The sequence below is a fragment of the Harpia harpyja genome, chromosome 12 (genome assembly GCF_026419915.1).
Source record: "Harpia harpyja isolate bHarHar1 chromosome 12, bHarHar1 primary haplotype, whole genome shotgun sequence".
NCBI classification, from domain to species: Eukaryota; Metazoa; Chordata; class Aves; order Accipitriformes; family Accipitridae; genus Harpia; species Harpia harpyja.
The window spans coordinates 12974130-12998558 of NC_068951.1; the positions used below are offsets into that span (position 1 = coordinate 12974130).

The window sequence follows — 24429 nt, forward strand, 5'->3', positions numbered from 1 at the left end:
ATGCCAACTTGCTGCCCTTGGAAGGAGCTGGGAGCTACTGGGGTGGTCTGTTCAGATACGCTCAAAATGTGCATCCTTCAACTTATTTTCATTTTTCTACCATGATAATGCTACTACAGCTCACCAAGGCAAAGGCCTTGGTGGGAATTGGACAGCAGCTGCCATCCTCTTGTGTCTCCTTGTGGTGCAGAGACCTCTGAACATCACATCAGCCCTCTGTGGCCTGGCCCAGGTGGTTTCTCCCCTGGCAGCACCACCCATGCTGGAAGAGTTTCCCCATAACACTCATATTGGGCTTCACCGTGTGCTGGAGAGTGCTGATGGTGGGTAGACCAAGCGTGACATCCATCTGAAGTCATCATCCTCCCAACCTCGGGAGAGCAGACCTGGAGGTAGCGATGCCAGGGCAGGTCTCTGCCAAGAAAAGCCTCGTGGCAATGCCGTCGGCTTCCAACATGGCTCGCAGAGCTTGTGGCTGTCTTCCTAGTGACTCCAGTTTGGGGTGTCCCTTGTGCCATGGGGCAGCAGGGGGGCGACAGGGCAGGGTGCAGGGCAAGGTGTCCCCAAACACTCCCCTGAGGCCCCCATGGTGGTGTCCCTTGGGGTTCAGGGCTGTCTCTGGTACACCTTGGTCCTCCTTCTGCTGCTGACATCCGAGCTGGTGGTGTCAGCATCTCCTCCTAGAGAGGAACATCTTGACCCACCACCACTGGGAGCAAACCCCGGTGGATGCAGTGAGGTTTTGGGGTCTCTAACACCGAAGGCCAACATTGCTTTGGGGAAAATGTGGTTGTTTTTATGGCCCAAGCAAAGGGAAATCTGAGACTTGTGTCATTTTGGGGATTATTTCTCATCTGGTGGAAGCAGGAGGCGAGAAGGGCGGCAGCACCTTTGGGGAGATGCTCACACAGCCCTGGTCAAGGTGTGTCATCCCTGGAGTGGCTCTGGCATGTAGCCAGCTGGGCAAGGAGCCCTTTTTTTTAAAGTCATGGATCCAGCAGCGGATGCAGCCTAATAGCCTGGATTAAATGCTGGGATGGTATGTCTGATGTCTCCTCTCACTCCCTGCTCAAAGGAAGCATTTAGGACTGAGCGGGAAGACTGGTTTGTGCTGAGCATCCTCTTATCCTATATGTAGACATACATCCATGCATGTACGAGACACGCGGCACCTGGCCCCACATGGCCAGCCAACCCTGCCAGCACTGCCCTTCTGCCTTCCTTTCCCTCCGGCTGCCGGCAGCCACAAAGCCGGGCTTGTTCCCTGCTCCTGCCATTGCTGTCAAAGGCCATGGGCACCCAGTGGAGGGGGGACCACGGCCACCCCAGTTCTCCCCAGGAGCTCTCTCCAGTCCCCAGCGGGGCATTGAGCACCCCCAGCGTTATCCAGCTGGCTTTGCTTTGGGATTTTGCCAGAGAAAAACCTTTCCTGAGCCCCGGCAAGGCTGTGATTTGCTTTTAGCTGCTGGTGGTGAGTGATGTTTAAAGACAGATGTGTGCCCTCTGAAAAGCTTGCCCTCACACCCATGTCCTGCACACCTCCAGGGCTGGAGTGAAGCTTTGCTACACTGGGATTTGAGTTTTAATTAAGCTCACATTTTTTTTTCCAGGCTCATTGTAGTCAGGTCTCTCTGCTTGCTCACTTCCCCCGGCGTCCCTGCATCTGCAGGGCTTGGTTGCAAGTGGTTTTCCGGAGGTATGCTCTGTCCCAGCTCTCCATTTATAGAAAGGCATTAAGGAGAAATGAGGGAGCATTACTAAGAGGATTTGCACTGCGACTTACTCAGTTTCTCCAAATAATTTGCAATAGCTCTGGATTCTTTAATCAACGCTCATTTCCTTTTGGAAATGAAAGGAGAAGCAGGAAGGCGCTTCCTGAGCAGAGCTCGGCTCTTTGCTGCTGAATGGGAGATTTACAATTCAGAGGAGACGGAGTGTAATTTGGGGATATCTGACAGGGGAATGAGGGTGTGCATGTGAAAGAGAGAAGTGTTTCTCGGTGCTCAGAAGCCTCTGTCACTCTGTCCTGGGTCCCTCTGTGCAGTTCTGGGCTCCTCTGTCCCTGTCAGGAGCCTGCGGTTGCACGCCCGGAGAAGTGTTGTAGCTGACGTGAGCCTCGGTCGGGAGGGGAAGGTCACCCTGGTGCGGAGCTGTCGGTTGCTCTGTTCTGCTGTGGCATCTCCTTGTGAGACGTGCTGGGCTGAATCGGGGTCATGGGGGTCCCACAGGACGTGGTCCAGCTTGCCCCAAGGGCCAGCAGCGGCATTCCTGGAGTTCTGCGGGAACAGCACTAAATTCTGCCGGGGCAGGGCTGTGGTAGCATATCAAGCCATGGGCAAGAGACCTTGCATGGGTTTCTGGGGACCCCCTGGGTGCTGCAGAGGGAGGAAAAGGTGCTTGGGCAGGTCCCACTGCTCCAGGGCAGGATAGTCCCTAGTCTGTATTACCTGACTCTGCTTCTTCCTGAAACAGCCTGAGCCTTTCGGTGCTCATGGCTGTGGGGTTTCCTTGCCCCACTCAAGAGGCGCTTGAAAGGCTCACAGTGCTTGCAGCATTCCCAGTGCTTGCAGCGGTAACAGTGCTGCTCGCCCAGCCTCGGCAGAGCACCCACGGCCTAGCCCTACCCCGGGTGCTGCTCCGCTGCGGTCTCCCCCACACCCCAGCCCCATGGCCCTGCCGGGGGGAGGCCAGAGTGGTGGTGTCACCCCCTTGCAGCTCTCGTTGTGCAAACGGGGCCCCGCTGGCCTCTCCTCTTGCTTCCCTCCCGGCCCCGCTGCCTCTGCGGTGTTGCACAAGAGGAAACACTGGGGTTTCCTTTCCCGGCAGCGTGGGGCTGGAGGAAGGGCCCGGCTGCCCCACACCCACCACAGTCCCCTGCCCCACTCCCAGCGCTGGCGGGGGGCAGCAGTGGGAGAGGAGCCCTTTTGGCACCTGCCTGGGTACAGGGACCGGGGGCTGACGTCCATCCATTGGTAAGAAAGAAACCGGAGCTGGGCTGGCGGCGCTGCCAAGGACGCACTCATGGCCTGGCAGGTTAGAAACAGTCCTTGTGGTGTAGAAGCTCATAATTAAATTAAAATTAAAATACCATCAGCTGTAGGTGCCAGATGGTGTTGGGAAGCAGCACCTGTGGATCGGGGTGAAAGACCCTCTCCGTGGCAAAGTTGTCTGAGCTTTCTTTCAAGGCAGCCCCAAATTTCCCTCCTTCTTGACCCAGTTTTGCAGACAAAACTCATGGACAGGAGCGTATGCCGCCGTCACCCTCTCTGACTCCAACTGTGTCTCCCCACTCTGGGGAGGGGGGGGGTGTCACTGGGGGCCTCTTCCGTTGGAAAAACATGTCCTTGCTTTACCAGGAAAAGCTGGCAGGAAACAGCACTTAAGCTGGGAGCTCCATTTCCAGCTTTCCTGGGGATGCAGCAGCCCCCAGCACTACTTCCCTCCGGAGACCATCCCGTCCGGTCTTTCAAGGACAGGGGAGCGCACACATGCCACAGTGAAGCCACGGGCCTGGGGAGAGTGGTACTCCCATCTTGCCTCTGGCTACAAGCTTCCACTTGCCAGCTCTGGCTTTGTTATTTTTGATCCAGGACTCCCATTTCAAGGCAGGATGTGTTTTTAAACGCTGGTCCTGGTGCTCCTCACTGTGCCAGGTTGCTCATCATGACCGTCCTGCCTGCCTACCTGCGCCTTCGTGGCTGCAGACTGGGATTTTGGATGCAGACAAGCTGCACCTGGAGCCGGATCCATGGCATGTGTCACCGATGGCTGTTGGGACAAGGGCATCACCCTCCAGGCTGCCACCACTGGCAGAGAGGTGCCTTCCTGAGGATTTTGTTGGGATTTTTTTAATGCTGAATTTTATTTTATGTTTTTCTTAAATGATAAGGGGCTGCGGCCGCAGGGCTGGGCAGAGCTGCAGAGGTGGCTCCCACCCTTGGTCCTCCTGCGTTGGGAACTTGGTCGCCTCCATCCAGCCCCTCGGGAAGGGATGTCTGATGGGGTCAGGTTTCTCCACCCCTGGTGTTTCTTTCAGCTCTCCTTAAAACCAAGACGAAGGTTCTGGTCCGTGTCCAGCCTGCTGCTGGACTGGGATGCTCGTGCCTTGCAGCTGGCAATCTGGGTCCCCTGCCACCCCAAAATGAGCCTCCTGCATCTTACTGATGACCTCCATGGTCACCTCCATGGTCCTTACTGGTCACCTCCATGACCTCCGTGGTCACCAGTAAGCAGGGATGTGGTGGTGAGCGCGGTGAGCAGCTCGGTGCAGCTGGAGACCCGCTGTGGTCCCTGGCAGAGCCAGTGCCGTAGGCATGGGGCTGCAAACACCACGGAGCTGCATGGACTGGCCCTGCTCGAGAACAGCCAGTGCAGCTGGAGTGAGCAGCAGCGTCCCAACAGCAGAACTGGTTCATACTGGGACATCAGGACCCAGACCCCGTGTTTCAGCTACAGGGGTGCTCGGCCCTGGGATGGGGGTGCAGTTGGCAGCTGTGGGTAAGATCAGAAGCTGTCTCAGCCCTTCAGGACGTTGTGCCCTCACCAGCTGGTGGATGCTTTGGTGGCAGAGGGACTTTCTCGGGGGCTTGGGCTGTACCCAGCCATACATGGGTGCCCATGGCTGGTGCCTGTGGGCCCCCCCCAGCCCAGCTCAGCACATAGGCACCGGGGTCGGTCGTGATGAAGCCGTAGCGGCACCGCCTCGAAGAGGGTGAGCAAGCAGGGATGCAAGAAGGATTGCAGTGAGCAAGGCACTGGGATTAATCCTGCTGCTTTAATTGGTTTGTATCAGTAATTAGCTACTTCTGGCAGTGCTGAGCCAGATGGTTTCTTCCCTCAGCAGCGGGATCCTCACAGAGCAGGTGCCAGGCAAGCGCTCAGTGCCGCTGCCAGCACCACGGGAGCTTGGGGAGAGGGCGGTCCCGTGCCGGTATGTAGGATCAGCTGCAGCGTCCCCCCGCTGCTGGCACAGCTCCCCGCAGGGCAGAAATGGGGTAGGGTTAAAAATCCTGCCCGGCAAATGCTTCCAGCGGCTGCCACTGCCTCTCCAGAGGCTAAATGGAGCTCTGGCTCTGCCCAGGCTCCTCAGCGTGGGCTTTCCGAGGTCCCTGACATCTGCATTGCAAGTCTTGCTTTTCCTGGCAGAGGGTAAAAGGGCAGCTTGTGGGCAGGGTTGTGCTAGGGAGAGGCTGCCTGCAGTGCTGCCTGCCCCAAGGGAGGCTTGTGCCAGCTCCTGACTGGGGAGTTCCGGGCGATGGGGACCAGTTGTGCCATGTCTGGATGCGCCTGTCGGCAATGGGGTGAGGAGGTGGCAGTGGGTGCCAGCCACGGCAGCTGCCTGCACTGTGGGCAGCAGGTCTGTCTCTTGCCCCTCAAATCCCACAGCCGGGGCCATGTCCTTTGCTGCCAGACAGTGCAGGCAGCCCCACTCCTGCTCCACTCTGCAGTGCGTGGTGATCTCCCTGTCCTGCTGCCAGATTCCCCGTGCCCCCCAAAACGCGCTCTCCGCTCGGCCCCCCCCCCCAAAAGTGGAGTAAGAACCGCAGGCAGCTGCCCATGGCCCAAGGGCAGGGGAGGGATTTGCCTTCCCTCTGCACCTCGAGGGCAGGAGAGGGTCCTTTGTGGTCGCTGCTTTAATTGCATCGATATTATGCTGAGTAAATGAGTCCTGGCAGCAGCTGAACCTGGTGGATGCCAACCACATCCCAGAAAGGCATCCGGCAACGGGCAGCATCCAGCTGGCACGAGCAGGGGCCGGGGACCTGGATGGGACCCAGCCACCAACAGGTGCCGGCAGCTGGGGGGGCATCAGCGGGTGAGGGAAGACTTGGCAGGGGGAGCCCGAACCCTTCCCATCTCACCCGCCTCCCGCCCTGCTTCTCTTTTTCAGACTGTCAGCATCAATAAGGCTATTAATGCGCAGGAAGTGGCTGTCAAGGAGAAACACGCCAGAAATATCCTTCCCAAAGTTGGCCGTGGGACAAGCAAGCGTGGGAGCGGGGCCAGGGCCACCCGGAAAAGGGGCAGCAGCAAGGTGGTGCATGGGGAGAGGTGCCGGTGCAGCCAGGCCAGCGCCACAAGCTGGCTGCTGGGGTGCTGAGGGTGGCTGAATGTGACCCTGGGGGGCTCTCAATGATGGTTGGAGTTTTTCTGGCACGGCACGGGGTCCCTGCTCCTGCTGCTGCAGCCTTTGCTTGTCAGTGGGTGCCCAGCCTTGTGCTCCTGGCACTGCCAGCCCATGGGAGGGCAGGAGGGGCAGATGCCCACAGCAGGATGTCTGCCTGGGGCAAGGATGCTTAATCCCAAAGGTGCTTGTGAGCATGCTGCCACTAAAAGTGGATCCCCAGCATCCCGGCAGGGCAGCTGGGAAGGCTTGGCAGAGGCACAGCCCCAGCCTCGAGTGTGCCACGGTGCTGCTGGAGGAGAGGGAATGGTGTGTGCCACCCTTGGAGACAGCGTGTGTCTGGGCTTGGCAACTTCTCAGCTCCTCGTGGTGGCCTGGCTCTCCTTGGCTCTGCAGGTACCAGCCGGCCTCGGGGTAGCTGCTCCCCATCACCACCGAAGGGGAGAGAAATGTTTCCTTGACCAGCCGCCACCATGCATCCTGGGCACGCATCACGAGAAGGGGGCGCAGACCTTCTGGTCGGTGGTGAACCGGCTGCCGCTGTCAGGCAACGCTGTGCTCTGCTGGAAGTTCTGCCATGTCTTCCACAAACTCCTCCGGGATGGCCACTCAAACGTGAGTGCCACAAGCTTGGCTCAGCAGCTGTCCTGGGGCCAAATCCTTTCCCCCGCGGGGCTGCACGGGGCAGTGGGAGATGCTGGTGGGTTGGTGCCCTCCTGGGGGGTCATTCCTGGGTGGGGACTGGTGCAGGGACCCCTCCCTGCTCACTTTGCCAGAGCCTTCCCAGTGCTGCTCTGCCCACATCCCCCCCGCACTAACAGACCACAGCACCGGTGCTGGAGGAAACCACTCGGCATGGGGCATCGGCATCGGTGCAGGAGCCATCAGCAAGGATCCTCCTGCCCCATGTGCGGATGGGGAAACTGAGGCACCCTGGGGTAGTGACACCACCGGCAAGCTGCAGGGTCGGAAACACATCAAGACCTCCCGTTCCGTACCCCAGTTGCCAGCTCCAAGTATGGCACGCCTTGCCCTGGTGCTCTGCCTGCTGCCCGCACTGCCTGCTTATTTTCATCGTCATTCCTCCAGGTCCTGAAAGACTCCGTGAGATACAAGAATGAGCTGAGCGACATGAGTAGAATGTGGGTAAGTGGCCAATCCTGCCAGCTGCTGTGGTGGGGACACCCCGGGAGTCCCTCGGCAGGACCCGACTCCCCAGCCGGCCTAGGGGGTGGTGTTGGCTTGGATAGTGGTCTCGCCCAGGAGGAGCCAGGCTCTGAGGTCTGAGCAGATGCTCAGCCATGGCTGACCCATGGCTACATGACCTCCCCGGCCTGGGTTTGCTGGTTGTGCTCGGTATCCCCTTCCACCAAAATCAAATGCCTTCTTCCTGTTTTATGGCAAAACCCAGTAAAACTCAGCTCTGGCGGTGAAACAGAGCATTGAAACCTGCAGAGAAGGTGATGAGAGGGTCTTGACCAAATCCTTTCGGCACGTTTGCTGCAAGCCAGCCTGCAGCCCATGTGTCAGCAAGGAGGGTTTTGGCTGTGATTTTGGGGGAGATAAGGGAGGGGTCACTTGTGCTGCAAGGGGAGAAGGCTTTTTCACAGCCTGCCCCAGGTCTCAACAGCTTTTTGGTGTTCCCAGGGCCACCTGAGTGAGGGCTATGGACAGCTCTGCAGCATCTACCTCAAACTGCTGAGAACCAAGATGGAGTTTCACACCAAGGTGAGCATCGTCCCATCCCCGTCCCCACAGCCACAGCAAGGGGTGGGTGATGGGTTGCTGGGGCGAAAGTGGTGGCAACACTATAGTGCAGGACAGGGGCTGGAAGAGCTGTCCTGGTGATGTCACCCCTGAGGGTCCCCTCCTCTGTCATGGCTGTCCTGCTGCCTCCATGAAACATGTCCCAGGCCGCCAGGGTCCATCCTTAGCCTGGATAAGAAGTGGCCCAAGGAGCAATGCCTCAGGGATAGACAGTTTCATGCTGGATCAGGGCTCCTTGGAGGCACCTGGGCTGGGAGTTGGGGGGCTACAAGAAACAGTAAGAGACCCCTGGTTTTGGGGTGCATGTCCCCTCCCAGGTATCCCTGATGGGCAGAGGTGGAAGAGGCCATGGGATTCTGGAGTGGGGAGGGCTTGTGGGGGCTGGGCTGTGCCACACCATGCCATGCCACACTGTAGGAGCAGCTCCTAACCATCCCGAGCACTGCCCTGGCAAGATCTGCAAGGGCTAAAGCAAGCCCAGGCGGCAGGAACAGGCAGGAGGCAGCACAGGCAGGGCAGGGGCCAGTGCCGAGGTGTAAATCCCCTGGAAAACCCTGTGACGGAGCCTGGCTTTTCTGCATCACCACAAATGCAGGGAAGGATGCCGGGGATTTGGGCTAGTGAGGTGTCCCTGTTGGTGCATGAAGGAGAATGAGCAGCAGTGCCTGCTCCGACTGGTGTGCGAGCATGGAGGATTATTTGCCACAGTCAGCAAAGGAGAAATTAAATAGATGTGTATAGAAACCTCCCTTTGCTTGGGACCAAAGTTTGCATGTAAGGCGCTCTAGTGTTTTCTAAAATAAGGTTTTTATATGGGCAGGAAAAGTGGAGTGGGAGCAACAAGTCAGCCTGGAAATTCAAAAATGATTGGGAAATAATGATTAACTTAATCTGAGCACCGCTGAGCATGCACAACTTAGTTCTTCTCAGCAGAACTTCAACAGAGTCACAGGTTTAAGGTTTCTTTATGAGCACCCAGTTCATTGCAGACCATAAATCTCACCATAGATGTATCAGGAAAATGAGGAAATCAGGACAAGGTAGCACAGAACAAACCTCTCGGTCCCCAGCAGCCTCGGTGCTCCCACAGCTTCTGCCTTCCATTGCCTGCCCCACCTGGTAAACAGCACTATGCATGGGATGCTGCAGGATCGGTCCCAGCCAGAGTCAGCGTGATGTCCCATCCTGTCCCACCCAGTGCTGTCCTCAGCTTGAAATAATCAGTGCCAGTTACGAAAACCCATTTTTTCTCTCTCCCCTTTGGGCTTTTGGGCCGTGGGTGTTCCTGGGCACAGAAGCATCCCGGGGGAATCCCAGGGGATCATCCCAGATGGGTTTTTTCTCCATCATCAGGAGTTTGTTTCCAGCCTCTGAAGCAGCGCTGCTGGGCAGGTTCCTTCTTTGGGCTGGCCTTCAGAGAGGATGCACCAGGTCCGGGTCTGCTCCACACGTGCCGTGCCAGCTGCCAGGCGTGATGGGGAACGTGTTTATAGTAAGGGATGCAGCATGCCCCGTCACACCTCAGGAAGCCACGCTCACATCAATGGACCTTATTATTTAGGCAGATGCTTTCTTATAGAATAAACTAGAATATGCTTGTGGTGTTAAAATAACAGCATGCTGCCAAGAGCAGGATGGAACGTCATGGTGGGCTTGTGCACAAAGCACATCCCTCTGTGGCTTCAAGCGCCCTCATCCTTACAGTAACCATCTGCGGTAGGTTTGGTACCCATGATGTTTCCTTCCTTTCCGAGCTCTGCTGGAAAGAGGTGTTTTCTGAAGCCAGGCTGTACCCATCCCCCCGATTTGGTTTGGAGCTGTGATGTGACCTTCCCTGAAACACCTGGGCAGCATGAAGAGGCTTTGCCCCCCAGAGCAGATATTGGCTCCTTCCCCTCCAGCTCTCGGCGATGCCGTGCACAAGCTGGCAGTCCCATCTCCTCCATACTCAGCAGGTTTCTGAGCCCAGGGAGAACTGGTTTTTCTTGCTGGGGTGAATATGGGCACCATGGATTGGGGATGCTGCAGTCACCTGGGGCTCAGCAGACTTCATGTCAGCCCCCTTTCACCCCTGCATCACTCCCTCGGAGCATCCAAAGAGCCGTCCCAGTCTCTTGCACTGAGGCTGCTGGCCAGGTTGGTGACCCTGGTGTTCCCAGAGCTGTGGCCAGAGCAGGAAATCCTCCAAACCCCTTTCCTGACTCCTGTTTCCCCATGCAGAATCCCCGCTTCCCCGGCAATCTCCAGATGTCTGACCGGCAGCTTGACGAGGCAGGGGAGAATGACGTCAATAATTTGTGAGCATGGGGCAGGGGCAGGAAGCAAGGGAGGGGGTTGGACGCAGGCAAGGTGGCACGGCGCTGCCCAGCCTCACCGGCAGCACAACCGAGCCAGGGACTGGACCTTGCACCTTCTCCCCAGCCCTGCCACGGGTGCTGGGAGTGGGCAGAGCCCCCGGGCAAGCCTGGTGCATCCACACCGGAGCACCTGCTCGTCCCTGTGGCGTGGCATCTGGCAACAGGTTGAGGCCCATGGGTGGCTGCAGGGATGCTCCCCAACCATTCGCATCCTTTTTTCTTAGTTTTCAGCTGACGGTGGAGATGTTTGACTACCTGGAGTGTGAGCTGAACCTCTTCCAGACGGGTAAGCCCCCGTGCTGCCCTGCCAAAGGTTGGGGTGAGGGGTCTGGAGGGGCTGAGCTGCATTTGGGGGAGGCTCCGGGAAGGATGCTGTCTGAGAGCATCGCAGCTCATCTCTTTTCTGGGCACTTCACCCAAATTATTATTAGTTGAAGTCCGTGCATGCTGTGCTGCCTCATGGCAGCCCTGCAGCAGTGCCATGGGGCTGGCTGCATCACCCCACCCCGCTCCCCACCACATGCATCACTTCCACTGCCCAGACTTTGGGCTCTCCCACTCTGGCAGCCTCCTTGGGCTGAATTTCTTCTTGTCTTATTCATGGGCTTGTGACAGGTTTTCGTTTTTATTAGTGGTGAACACAAGCTGCTGTGGGTGTTTGCGGCGGTGCTGGAGCTGGGGGAGGCGTGGGTGCACCCTGCCTTTCTCCTGCCCTCCCGCGCAAGCAAGCAGAGGGGTAAAAACAAGCCAGTCTCAACCCTCAGGACTGTCATGCACCTCTGCACGCTCGCGCAGGATCACGTTTGGGGTAAATTAAAGCAATTGTGGGGCAAACCTTCATCTACTGCATGCACCAGGCTGTGAGTGCTGGCGGGACAGGGCTGTGTTTCAATGGAACTGGAGCAGCACCCTCGTCTCCTGGCCGCACGCTGGCACAGTGGGCCAGTGCCAGGGCCCTCATATGTGCAGTGCAGCCCCATCCCCAGAGCACTCCCAGAAGTTCTTGCTGCTCTGCCCCTCGGAGGGGAGTTGCTGGATGGACGGAGATGAAGCTGCCACCTTCTCCAACCACCCTGCTAGCCTGCCTGCTGCACCAGCACGCTTTGAGGGCGGGTGTCCCACAACTCATGGGAGACCCACAAGGCTGGACTATGAAGATGGTCACTGGACACATTTCCAGCAGCCTGGCATCCCGTGCCCCAGGCTGGTCCCAGCCCTGCCAGAAATACCTTCGTGCCCTGGTGTTGGGGGGTACATCCTGCAACCCTGGCACAAGATGCAATTTGACGCAACATGGACAGAGGATTGTGGACATGAGGTGCTGCCAGCTGCTCACAGGTGGTTTTAGAGAATCTCCTCACCGGCATGCATGGCACACTCGAATGCCAGTGGGATGGCAGTGATGGGCAGAGCACAGGGGCTGCATGTCCCTGGGGGGCTGGGAGCTCTGCCTGGGGACCCGACTGGGGCTCAGGACTGGGCACCTCCAGCCCATGGTGCCAGGCTGAAGTGTTCCCAGGCCTGCGTGAGAGTCCTGGGTGGGAATTTCCACTCCCACTGAGCTTGCAAACAGTTGCGGGGTGGTGGGCTGGGTCCCCCAGGGCCAGCAGGTGTCTTGCTGTGGGTGATGGTCTCTTGCTCTGGGTGATGTTTGTGGATGCGGCCAACGCGGTGTGGCACCTGCTGGAGCCTGATCCCGTGCTTCTTCCCCGCAGTGTTCAGTTCCCTGGACATGTCACGCTCGGTGTCAGTGACGGCCACAGGGCAGTGCCGCCTGGCCCCACTCATCCAGGTGATCCTGGACTGCAGCCACCTCTACGACTACACCGTCAAGCTGCTCTTCAAGCTCCACTCCTGTGAGTGTCCCCAGCGGCAGCGCCTTGGGCAGAGGGGGGACACAGAGGGGGACACCGGGGGTCACCACCCTGCTCAGGCTGGGCTGTTTGCCCCCCCCATCTCCTTCCCAGCCTTTTTCAGAGGGTGAAGGGAGTCACCAGGGCAAGGGACAAGGAGGTGCAAGCGCTAGGGGACCAAGCTGCCCCAGGAGCCTGCCCTGCTGGACACCCCTCGGCCATGGGGACAGTGCCCACCAGGAGCTGTCCCAGGTTTGGGCAGGCACTGGTGCAAAACCCACATCCCCCAGGACCTCGAATTGTGGTGGCAGCTGCCTGAACACCAGCTTGCTGCCTTTCCCTGCCCTGGGGGTGTCTGGAGGGGGGACGTGATCTCCTCCTGCAGCGGGATGCTGAGCCCAGAGCATTCAGACCCTGGGAGGAGGGTGACCATCTCTGGGAAAGACCCATCCCCACACAGCTGTGCCAATGGGTTGTCCCCTGATCCATGCTCCTTCCCGGCATGGGGATGCCCAGTGACATTTCTGCTTGCTGCTTCTTCCAGGTCTGCCGGCAGATACACTGCAGGGCCACCGGGATCGCTTCCTGGAGCAGTTCAGAAAGTAAGTGCCCAGACCCAGGGTGCTGGCTCTCCCCGCTGCCGGCGATGCTCCAGGGTGTTCCCAGGGCAGAGAGATGCCAGCGCCCCTGTGCCAGGGCTCAGCAGCTGAGCGATGGATATGGAGGAAGGGCAGGAGACAGTCTTGCTTCAGGCTCTGAAATCCAGCCCGCTTTGACCTCTCGGCTTTCCCTGGAGTTTACTCCAGGACAACCGCTCCTCTTGGCTAATCCACAGCTATTGAATTACCAGATAACAGCATTATTAATTCTAATGAGGTGTTCAGCTGCTGACGGCATGTCCGATGATCTAAAACCCTCAAACCCTTTAATTGCAGTTTAAATGCAATTTGCAGTTGATGTGCTGAGATGAAAGTGGGCTCAGGCTGAGAAGCCAAGCAGGGGGGGTTGCTGGTGAAGACACCCCAGGGATGCCTTGGGCTGGGTATTGGATGAGCAGGGTGCTCAGCACCCTTAGCAGCATTTTCTGCTTGCAATGGGTCCATCGGCTCTGTCGGGAGAGGGATGCATTGGTAGGAGCCTTGGGGTAGGAGCATTTGAGCAGCGTGTGGAGGCGGTTTGAGATGCTGCTGCAGAAGGGTCTGCACAAGCCCTGGGGGGGGGAATCGTGGTCATGGTGCTGGGGGCATGGGACGGAAAAGAGATTTTCCCTCCAATTCTGTTGAATTTCAAAAAAAATGCCAGTTGTACAAATCTGAGGGAGCTTATTGAAAGGGGCAGCCAAAAGATGAAACCTTTGGGTGTTGCAAAGCTGAGGAGGAGTCCATGAAGAGCCTTGCAGAGAGCCTGGGTGCCAGGGTTGCTGCTGGATGCTGCAGTGGAGCTTTTGGGTAGGAAAAGACATCCCTGCAGGGACACAGATAGAAAAAGAAAGGATAAAGCTCGTGGCACCTCTCAGAGGGATTTTAAAAGCAGCGGATAAAAGGTGTAGGAGGAGAGAACCAGAACCAAGTCATGGTCACCCAATTACCCGAGACCTAGGACATGAGGGTGGCTGTGGTGCTGCTGGAGTATTGCCCAGGGGCTGAGAAGTGTTATGGTGCTGGTTGATAAAAAGGGCTCCAGGGAAAGGGGAGGGAGGCAAGCAGAGGGGCTGACCCAGCGCTTGGCACAGCAGGGAAACAAGGAGTGGGGGAGGGTCTTCAAGAAAAAGACAGCATAGGATGGGGTGGGTGCTGCTGCGTGCAGCAGGTGGGTGTTGGGTTCGTGAGAGACCATGAGCTGCTGCAGGGTGATGTGCAGTGGGAGCGAACATATTTATTTCCAAAAGTTCTGGGAAAAAATGGAACTACCCTGAGAAATGCAGATGACACACAGCTGAGTGGTGCACTCGATACACTGGAGGGAAGGGCTGGCATCCAGAGGGACCTGGACAGGCTGGAGGAGTGGGTCCATGTAAACCTCATGAAGTTCAACCAGGCCAAGGGCAAGGTCCTGCACCTGGGCCAGGGCAGTCCCCAGAACCAGCACAGACTGGGGCATGGATGGATAGAGAGCACACTGTGGAGAAGGACTGGGGGATACTGGTGGGTGCAAAATGGGACATGAGCTGGCAATGTGGGCTTGCAGCCCAGAAAGCCAAGCGGCTCCTGGGCTGCATCACCAGCAGCATGGCCAGCAGGTCGAGGGAGGGGATGCTCCCCCTCTGCTCCGCTCTCTTCAGAACCCCCTGGAGCACTGTGACCAGCTCTGGGGTCCTCAGCACAAGACACACGTGGACCTGCTAGAGCAGGTCCAGAGGAGGTCACCAAAATGGTCCAAGGGATGGGACACCTCTGCTATGGAGAAAGGCTGAGGGAGTTGGGGCTGTGCAGCCTGGAGAAGAGACGGCTCCGGGGAGACCTTACTGCGGCTGCTCGGTACTTAAAGGAGGCTTATAGGAAAGAGGAAGAGAGACTTTTGAGCAGGGCCTGCACCAACAGGACAAGGGGCAATGGTTTTAAACTGAACCAGGGTGGGGTTAGCTTGGACATAGGGAAGAAATGTTGTATGATGAGGGTGGTGAGACACTGGCAGAGGTTTCCCCAAGAAGCTGTGGCTGCCCCATCCCTGGAAGCGTTTGAGGTCAGGTTGGACGGGGCTTTGAGCAACCTGATCTACTGGGAGATGTCCCTGCCCATGGCAGGGGGGTTGGACTGGATCATCTTTGAAGGTCCCTTCCAACTCAAACCACTCTGTGAGTCCATGATCCTATGAGATGTGAGGGCAGGTCCCCCCTGGACTAGTAACTGCACAAGGGAGAGGAGACAAGTGGTCAGGTTTTATACCAGGAAGTGTCTCAGGGTGATCCCCAGTAACAGTGCTGGAACCAGTCCTCTTGCTGTATTTTAAATGAGATCGAAAAAGAGTGAGCAGTGAAGTGCCGTGGCCTCTAGTATCTGATTATATAGGGTAGTCAAAACAAAAACTGGCTGCTGAGGGCAGGGGGAGGATGTCATGGTGCTGAGGGACAGCTTGATTCAAGGTCACAAACTGCAAACCAGCACCCATGGGAAAAACACCAGGCATGGACATCAGCAGATAGCGGTGCTGTCCATGGGCTCTGAGACCACCCAGGGCAGAGACCTTAGGGTGGGTATCAACAGTGCTGTGGGACTGACTGGGAAACTGGGGAGGCTGGAAGGGAAGGGAGCCATGAGTGGCACGGCTGGGCACTGCTGCTCCTCCCCAAAATTGGAAATCCTGCAGGGAGGTAGCCCTGCTCCTGGGGGAGATGCTCCTGCAGGGACCTGAAGGTGATGGTGCAGATGTGGCCTCCAGGCAGGAAGCCCCCAACCTGTTCATGGCCGGGGGCATAGTGAGAGCAATGGTGATGTTTCTCAGCTGTCCCTTCAAGCTTTGGCCGTAGTGAGGATAGCACAGAGAGGTGGCTGTACCTCGGGGTGACCCGGTGCAACCATTCTGCTGCGGTTCATGGTTTCACAGACTCACAGAGTGGTTTGAGTTGGAAGGGACCTTCGAAGATCATCCAGTCCAGCCACGCTGCCATTGGCAGGGACATCTCCCAGTAGATCAGGTTGCTCGAGTTTCAGGTCCTTGTCTCTCAGGTCCTGGGTTTATGGGAGAAAGCCTCCAGCAGTCAGTTTTTGCCACAGGTGGGAGGCTGGCGATGGGGTCTTCCCAGGACCTGCTGTGGGTTTGGTGGCAGCACACACCACCATCCCTTCCAGCGCAGTGTGGTGACCTGGTGACACCTTCCTGGAGCCAGGCGAGGGGTTGGAGCTACCCACGTTTGGGGTGGGGAGTCTGGGTTGGGCAAGAGCCGTCCCTAACAATTCCCTGCCCCTTGCAGGCTGAAGGAGCTCTTCTACCGCTCCAGCAACCTGCAGTACTTCAAGCGGCTGATTCAGATCCCGCAGCTGCCAGAGGTGAGACCCCATGGTCCCGGGTCCCCACGCTCGCTGTCCCCATGGCCAGGAGCAGCAATGGGGCCAGTGGCACTGGGAGAGTGCCCAAAAAGGGTCGCCTGCTGCCTTGCCTGGCTTCCCTGGGGCCAGTGGCAATGTGGGGATTATGGGACCTGAGGCTCGTCCTTGCATCCCTCCCTGGGTGGGATCCTGCGGGATGGAGCTGCCCCTCTGTCCGGGGGCTGGAATACCCTCTCGCACCGACCCTCAGCCCCTGCCAGGATCTGTCCCCATGGGTCCTGGCTCCATCCCTACGGGTCCTGGCTCTGTTCCCATGGGTCCAGGCACGGCCAGCTCAGCACTGGGGCAAGATTTCAACCAACCGTGCCCAAAGCCCTGCAGCAGTGCCGGTCCTCCCCCACCCAGCCATGCTCCCCTCCTTCCCCAGAACCCTCCCAATTTCCTGCGTGCCTCAGCGCTGTCGGAGCACATTAGCCCCGTGGTGGTCATCCCTGCCGAGGCATCCTCACCTGACAGTGAGCCCATCACAGACCTGGTGGAGATGGACACGGCCTCACAGGTGAGCCACTGCCGACGCTGCGCTGCCCGTGCCCCTTGAGCTGCGGAGAGGACAGTGGGTGTCCTTCAACTCTGAGACCAGGGTTATTTCTCCAAAACCATGCCATGGCTGGGGCTGAGACAGTGGGGATGGCCTCAAGCACTGGGGAGCATCACTGCAGGGGGCCATGTGGGTGCTGGGTGTCGCGTGTGGATGCTGCTAGGTCTGAGCCAGGCTGAGTTCATCTTGTGGTGCTTCTCTTAGAGGCTTGGTGCCCTCCAGTGATGGCTGGCTGGAGGTGTTTGGCTTCCCAGCATCGCTCCTCAGCTCTGTGTGCTTGCATTAGGTCTTCACGTTCCTCTCCACCAAGGGTTGTCCCCAGGCGCTGAGCATTTGGGGAGGGGAAGGGGCTTGCAGTGGCATGGCTTTGGGGATCTTCTCCCTCCCCAGAAGTCAGGTGGGGACAGACCAGAGATGCTCCATGTTCAATGTGTTCAACACGTTCAACGCCCTGGGAGCAGCAGGGGGGATCCAGCCCTGGTGTACAGGCAGCACAAGCAGGCAGCAGGCCTGCCGGCACGTGGGCTGGCTCGGCCGTGCCACCAGGAACGTGCAGGGGACGAGGGCTCCAGAGTAGTGGTGGGTTCGCTCCAGGTCCATGCTGCTCCTCTCCCTGCAGAGCCTGTTTGACAACAAGTTTGATGACATCTTCGGCAGCTCTTTCAGCAGTGACCCCTTCAACTTCAACAGCCAGAACGGGATGAACAAGGATGACAAGTGAGCAGTCCCAGTGATGCCATGGAGGTGGCCAGGATTGGACTGGGAGCTCCCTTCCCATCATGGCACTGCAGCCGCCTGCCGGGCTGCTGCAACACAGCAGCTGCAGTGGCACAGGGGATGCCTCCCCTCCCAGGATGCGTCCCCATGGTACTGGTGCGGCTGGTGGCACTGAGGACGTACCCGGTGTCTCTCCTTCCCAGGGACCGGTTAATTGAGCAGCTTTACGGGGAGATCGCAGCCCTGAAGGAGGAGCTGGAGAACTTCAAGGCTGAGGTGGGTGACAACCATCCGGTGGTGTCACGTAGTGAGCACCTATGTGGCAGTCCTGTGGCAGGATGAGACCCAGCGGCTCACACTGGGAATGGGGCTGGTGGGGTGGTGGCTGTGTCCCTGGGTGGGCAAGGCGGTGACCCTGTCTGTCTGTCCTGCCCTGTCCGCGATGGCTTCTGCATCCCCGGCACAGCCTTCACTGCCCATATGGGGGGTCCCCAGGTGTGCCGGGAGGGGCTGCGTCCCTGCCGGGGGGGTCAGGCTCACCCCCACTGCCCAGCATCCTCAATGCTTCACCCTGCTACCTTTGGGACTCTGCGGGATGCTACCCAGGGGGTGGCCACCGGATGGTACCGGTGGGCATCGGACAGTGCCGGCAGCCACCGAATGGTGCTGGGAGCTGCCCACCTGCTGTCCCTGCAGAGCGCACGGGGCGCGGTGCAGCTGCGTGGTCGTGCCAGCGAGCTGGAGGCCGAGCTGGCCGAGCAGCAGCACCTGAAGCAGCAGGCACAGGATGAGAGCGAGTTCCTGCGTGCAGAGCTGGAGGAGCTGAAGAAGCAGCGGGAGGACACCGAGAAGGCGCAGAGGAGCCTGACAGAGATTGAAAGTGAGCAGGGAGAGCCAGCACCCGGCTTGGGGTGGGGGTGAGCCGCAGGGTGGGGGTCCATGGTGCTCACCTTGGCATCCCTGCATGTGTGGCAGGGCGGGCACAGGCCAACGAGCAGCGCTACAGCAAGCTGAAGGAGAAGTACAGTGAGCTGGTGCAGAACCATGCCGACCTGCTGCGGAAGGTGGGCTCCCCAAAACCCCCCTGGGCATCCCCTTTCCCAGCCGTGCCCCCCAACACCGGGGATCGCTGAGCTCCCTCTCTTCCATCACCAGAATGCAGAGGTGACCAAGCAGGTGACGGCGGCCAGGCAGGCCCAGGGGGACGTGGAGCGGGAGAAGAAGGAGCTGGAGGACTCCTTCCAGCGGGTGAGCGAGCAGGCTCAGAGGAAGGTGAGTGGGGACAAGGGGACATGCCAGGGTGTCAGGGGGGACTCCCCCGTGGGGCACTGGTGCCAGCAATTTCTCTTCTTGCCCGCAGTCTCAGGAGCAGGCAGAGGTGCTGGACACACTGAAGCGGGAGCTGGCAGCCAGCAGACAGGAGCTGCAGGTCCTACAGGGCACCCTGGAGTCCAGCACACAGGTGAGAGCCCATGGGTGGCCCCTGCCACCCCAGGAGAGGCATTCCGGGTGAAGGGGAGGTCTGCCCACTGTCGCAGTGCTTGGGTGAGATGTTACCCATCCAGGCATTACCCACTGTTGGCCTGATAACCAGCTCCCTGTCTTCTTCCTCCCCACATCTAGATGGGTTCAGCGATTGTACCGGGGGTTTACACCCCTGGGTGCAAGAGTGTGCCGAGTGATGGCCTCCAGCAGCAGGGATCATTGAACAAAATCCCTGCAAGAGCAGGGTCAGGCAGGGCGGCTCTGCCCACTGTAAAACCCAGGCAGGGAGCTTGCTGTCACATCGCAAGCGTTTGCACGGGCTTGCTGCCATGCCAGAGGGTATTTCATGCCTATGGAGCTGTGGAGGACAGCAGGGGTTTCCAGGCTCATTGTAGAAGGCAGAAGCTGGCAGGAAAATGGAGCTGCCCATCTCCAGGGTGGGCAGACACACTGCAGCAGGACGGGGATAGGGCAGAACCAGCTCCAGGGCTAGCAGCCAGCACCCTTCATCTGCTCCTCCATCAGGATGCTGACTAGTCATAATAAAAGTGAATTTTCACTGATAGAAGTGAAAGGGCTCACCAGGGAGCCTCAGCCGGCCCCAGGCGAGGCCATCAGTGCTGCAAGGGTGCTGCCAGGCAGCAGGTGATGCAGGGATGATTGAGGTGGCCCAAGCCTGGACCATGAACAAGTCCCCAAACCAGAGGGTCACTCTCAGCACAGCCCCGACCACTGTTTCATGCCCACCCAGGTGGGAGCAGAGCAGAGCACCCGGATAGCCAGCCTGGAACAGGAGAGGGACAGCCTGAGCCGGGCAGTGGAGCAGCACGGGGAGGAGATGGCCGCCTTGCGGGCTGAGCTGCAGCAGCTGCGGGACATGCTCAGCCGCGAGCAGGAGAGCAGCAAGATGGAGCTGGAGACATTGCAGACCCAGCTGAGAGACAAGGTACCCCAGGGGCACTGCGGGCACGGGGCATCCCCCTCCATGCCGAGCTGCGGGAGTTCGGCAGTGCTGGAGGCAGCCGTGGGGTGTGGGGGTGATTCCCAGCCGGTGCGGCGGGAGCTGTGACACCCACGCTGGCTCGGCAGGAGAGCAGGGAGCAGGCACTTCAGTGGCGCCTGGCCGAGGAGCAGTTTGCCCTGCTGCAGGGCACTGCACGGGAGGCGGAGCGGATGGTGCAGGATGCCCTCGGTCGCCTGGAGGATCCCGCTCACATCGGCTGCACCGGCTCGGCAGGTGAGTTCCCTGGTGCTTGCCAAACCGGGCGTTATCCCAAGCCAGAGCGCAAAGCCCCCCTCCCTGCTGTCCTCTGGGCCGTGCCAGCGGCGGAGAGCAGCCATGCCGCACACAGGGACACCCTGCATTTGAGCCCTGCCTGCTGTCTGCCTGCAGATTACCTCCTGTCCAGCACGCTGGCAGCCTCCGAGTGCGTGGAGCGGCTGCAGGACGCACACAGCAAATACCTTTCCAATCACGCAGGTGAGAGCCGGCAGCCCCGGGCAGGGGCTGGGCTGGGGAAGAGGGGCAGCTCCGGCACTCATGGGCTGGGCGGGCAGTGCCCACTGGTGCTGAGGCGTGTGCCCACTCTCCCACCGCAGCTGTGGGCTCCCTGCTGCCCTGCCTGGCCCTCTTCGCCCACCTCGTCAGCGACACCCTCCTGCAGGGCAGCGCTACCTCCCACGTGGCCCCCGTGGAGCCCGCCGACCGTGAGTGCTGCGCGACCGACGGGGCGGGCAGGGGCTGGGGTGGGCAGGGTGCTGGGTTGGACACGGACTAGGGTGGGCAGGGGCCACAGCAGGCAGGGGACCGGGTGGGCAGGAAGCTGGGGCAAGTGGGATGCTGAGCTGGGCAGGATTCTGGGGCAGGCAGGGGCTGGGGTGGGCAGGATGCTGGGGCAGGCAGGGTCCGGGCTGGGCAGAATTCTGGGGCAGGCAGGGGCTGGGCATCTCAGTCGCCACATGCGGTACCCTCAGCCTCTTGTGCTGCCCATGCAGGTCTGCTGGAGATGTGCAAGCAGTGCGGCAGCAAGGCCGTGAGCTACCTCAGCGCCCTGCAAGACCCAGGGACAGTGGAAGGCGCCGACTGCAGCCTGGTGACGACTTGCCTGGGCCAGATCAGCGCCATTGGGGAGGTGAGTGCCCCAGGAGGGCTGGTGGGATGGGGTCAGGCCGTGGCAGGCACCGCCGCAGGAGCTGTGCCACCCCTGGACGGTCCCTTTTGTCCCATCACATCCCTAGGAGCTGCGGCCCAGAGGGCTGGACGTTAAGCAGGAGGAGCTGGGTGACCTGGTGGACAAGGAGATGGCAGCAACAGCGGCAGCCATCGAAACAGCGGCTGCCCGCATAGAGGTGAGGGTTGCCACTTGCTGAGAGGCACCAATGGGCGCTGTGCCTGCCGGGACCACCGGCACAAGGCCAGGACGGCGCACGGGGTTCAGTGCTGCCTCTCCCCCCTCTACCAGGAGATGCTGAGCAAGGCACGGGCTGGTGACACCGGGGTCAAATTGGAAGTGAATGAGAGGTGAGTGGTGGCTGGGGCGCTGGAGAGAGATGGGCAGGCAGGATGGGGCCTGCTGCCACAGGCAGAGCGGCTGCACCACGGCCCTGGGGTCTCCCTCCCCCACAAGTGTGGCTCAGTGGGGTTTGTCTTGCAGGATCCTGGGCTCCTGCACAGGCCTCATGCAGGCCATCCACGTCCTGGTCCTGGCCTCAAAGGACCTCCAGAGAGAGATCGTGGAGAGTGGACGGGTGAGCCGGGGACTGGGATACAGGGCAGGGGTGTGGGCAGGGCATGGGGCAGCAGGTGCTTGGCCAGCTAAGGGTCACCGCACACTTGCTGGGGACGTGCTTCTCCGAGCCTTGGCCTGTTGGGGCATCAACGCCAGCTGCCGGGAGCTCCTGCCCCAGTCCAGTGTCTCACCCCGGCTGCAGTCCCCAGGGTGTCACGGAGGTCCCTGATCTCCCTTCCCACGTTGGGCACCCCTTCACCCCCCAAGTTCAGTGTCTCCCCAGCTCCCACACACATCCTGAATGAAACCCTGACTTACTCAGTTCCCCCGAGAGCCAGGGTTTGGGGGTCCCAGGCCCTGCCACCCCCCTGTCCCCAACATGTGACCACATGCCTTTCTCAACGGCAGGGCGCGGCATCCCCCAAGGAGTTTTACGCCAAGAATTCCCGCTGGACCGAGGGTCTCATCTCTGCCTCCAAGGCTGTGGGCTGGGGTGCCACCGTCATGGTGTAAGTGCCACTGTGACTGGAGGGGGGAGAGGATGGCAGGGTCCTGCTGTCCCCACAGGGAGGGGATGGGGGTGGCAGGAGGATGCCCCAGCCCCTCTCTGCCCTCCCACAGCGACGCTGCTGACCTGGTGGTGCAAGGCAAGGGGACATTCGAGGAGCTGATGGTCTGTTCCCGGGAGATCGCGGCTAGCACTGCCCAGCTGGTAGCAGCCTCCAAGGTAGGAGCCCAGCATCTCGGGAGGCTCCTCTGCCGCTGCTTGCATCACCTGGCAGCTCCCCCCACCACTGCCTGCACTTGGCTCTGGGAGAGATGCTCTGTCCCCGAGCAGGAAGCAGCAAGGCTGCTCCCCTGGCCGTGGTTTGGGGTGACCCTGGGGCACCACGTGGTCACCCCAAACCATAGGGGTGGTCTGCTCGCCCAGCAGGGCCTAAGCGCACCCCTCCTTGCTGCCCTGGCAGGTGAAGGCAGACAAAGACAGTGCTAACCTTTGCAAGCTCCAACAAGCCTCCCGGAGCGTCAACCAGGCCACGGCTGGCGTGGTGGCCTCCACCAAGGCTGGGAAGTCGCAGGTGGAGGAGAAAGGTAAGTGTGGGGCTGCAGGAGCATAGACCTGCCCCGAAACCTCTGCTCTTCATGCTCGCCGTCTTCAGTTGGCTGTGCCCCGGTGGTCTCTGCCTGTGGCTGCCCCTTGCTCGCTGTCTGCGTATCCCACAGTGGCAGACCCTGCCAGTGGCATGGGAGCTGCCGGGGGTTCTGAGCAGGGAAGTGGAGCTGGAGGGGGACTGGTGGTGTCTTTCTCCACAGACAGCATGGACTTCTCCAGCATGACGCTCACCCAGATCAAGCGGCAGGAGATGGACTCACAGGTAGGAGGTTCTTCCATGTTTTAGGAAACACATCCGCTGGTGCCTCGCTTGGGCTAACGAGAGGCTGCCTGGGCTGGGGGAGAGGTGGGTGGGGGCACCCTGCCTGGCTGCCCGACCCCAGGCAGCACCAGCTCATGGGGAAAGCCCAAGATATGAAGGCAACAGATGGGTTTGCCCAGGAGCCGCGTTGCAGTTAGTCCTCGAGCCTTCCCTGACACTGTCCCCATCACAGCGCAACAACCCATGACCTCCCCCTGCTCCTGCGTGCCTGCTGGGCTGCCCCGCAGCACCCACCTCCACCTGGCACGGGGCATCCCCAGGGAATTCCTCTTCCCTGGGTGTCCACATGGGTCGCTCTGTCTTCACCTGCCTGCACAGGCAGCGCCCACCTGAACTCGATCCCCTCCACAGGATCACTTGCCATCAGAGCACTTGTGGGATGTACCTCGGTGGTCTTTGAGCTCGATAGCAGGGAGATAGCGGGTTTGAGAGGGGGGTGGCCAGCCCAGCATGGCTCTGTGCCAGCTGGAGAACCCAGGTGCTGTGCCAGGGCACAGGGTGACCATGGCATGCATGATGTCATTCAGGTACGGGTGCTGGAGCTGGAAAACCAGCTGCAGAAGGAGCGGCAGAAGCTGGGGGAGCTGCGCAAGAAGCACTATGAGCTGGCAGGAGTGGCAGAGGGCTGGGAGGAGGACGGTGAGTGGATCCCAGTCCTGCTCCCGCTGGGAAGCTGCACCGGGAAGGAGTGGGGCAGGATGGGGAAACCCTGCCTGCAATCCAGGCAGTGAGCAGGCAGGCGTGGGTTCTGCTCCAGCTGGAACCCAGGGATAGTTGGCACATGTGGGCAAAGCCACAGGGCCGCTGATCTGTGCCAGAGCCTGTGGGACCCGCATCGCCCCTGGGCAGTGTGCTTGGGTGCTACTGGGGCTCTGCCGTCCTGCAAAGCTCTGGGATCCCAAAGGGATTGGGCAGAGGGATGCTGAGGGGGCACTGTGTTGCTCCACACCTCCTTACCCTCTCTCCCTCCTCCAGCTGCAGATTAACACCTGTGGTGGAGGCAGCCCTCGGGGGACACCCCCACGGCGGGCTGCGACCCAGCTCGGTGCAGCCTTTTGGGAAGATCCACAATAAACTGGTGCAAAAGCCACCCCGAAGCACACGTCCTCCGCATCCCCTCTGCCAAGAGCCGCCTCCAGCGCCGGAGCACCAAGAGCCGCCTGGCGAGACCCCGGGGCCGGGAGCAAGGGCTCGCCGGCCTGACGCCAGCTGCAAACCGCACGTGTATTTATTAGAGCTGCTTGGGGTTGAGGGGGGGGGGTCTCCAGGGGGGTCTTTAACCCTTTAGTTTTGTTTTTGCACAGATTTTTGGAACTCTTTGAGCCGGCTCTGGCTGAGCGAGAGCATTCAGGTTGCTTTTGCCTCTCGCTGCTTCTC

The 24429-nt window shown here is 59.9% G+C and overlaps 1 protein-coding gene across 4 annotated transcripts in view; it reads left to right on the plus strand.

Moving 5' to 3' along the window:
• The window catches only part of HIP1 (huntingtin interacting protein 1), a 50279-nt gene extending 25972 nt beyond the window's left edge, over positions 1-24307 (plus strand). For 2 of the 4 annotated variants that reach the window (XM_052803352.1, XM_052803354.1), the window contains exons 2-31: positions 5891-5954; positions 6597-6739; positions 7214-7270; positions 7772-7852; positions 10112-10188; positions 10473-10534; positions 11964-12104; positions 12646-12703; positions 16012-16087; positions 16515-16646; positions 17305-17402; positions 17606-17678; positions 18099-18282; positions 18378-18466; positions 18558-18674; positions 18763-18864; positions 19639-19833; positions 19977-20124; positions 20281-20367; positions 20487-20594; positions 20883-21019; positions 21126-21236; positions 21350-21408; positions 21542-21635; positions 22025-22125; positions 22238-22343; positions 22585-22708; positions 22931-22992; positions 23580-23691; positions 24028-24307. In XM_052803352.1, coding sequence (XP_052659312.1) covers positions 5891-5954; positions 6597-6739; positions 7214-7270; positions 7772-7852; positions 10112-10188; positions 10473-10534; positions 11964-12104; positions 12646-12703; positions 16012-16087; positions 16515-16646; positions 17305-17402; positions 17606-17678; positions 18099-18282; positions 18378-18466; positions 18558-18674; positions 18763-18864; positions 19639-19833; positions 19977-20124; positions 20281-20367; positions 20487-20594; positions 20883-21019; positions 21126-21236; positions 21350-21408; positions 21542-21635; positions 22025-22125; positions 22238-22343; positions 22585-22708; positions 22931-22992; positions 23580-23691; positions 24028-24038 — 3009 coding nt within the window. In that variant the 3' untranslated portion in view covers positions 24039-24307. Of the gene's footprint in view, positions 1-5890; positions 5955-6596; positions 6740-7213; positions 7271-7771; positions 7853-10111; positions 10189-10472; positions 10535-11963; positions 12105-12645; positions 12704-16011; positions 16088-16514; positions 16647-17304; positions 17403-17605; positions 17679-18098; positions 18283-18377; positions 18467-18557; positions 18675-18762; positions 18865-19638; positions 19834-19976; positions 20125-20280; positions 20368-20486; positions 20595-20882; positions 21020-21125; positions 21237-21349; positions 21409-21541; positions 21636-22024; positions 22126-22237; positions 22344-22584; positions 22709-22930; positions 22993-23579; positions 23692-24027 lie in introns of those variants that run through there. The other 2 variants (XM_052803353.1, XM_052803355.1) reach the window with 2 other exon arrangements.
• The last annotated feature ends 122 nt before the right edge of the window (positions 24308-24429 follow it).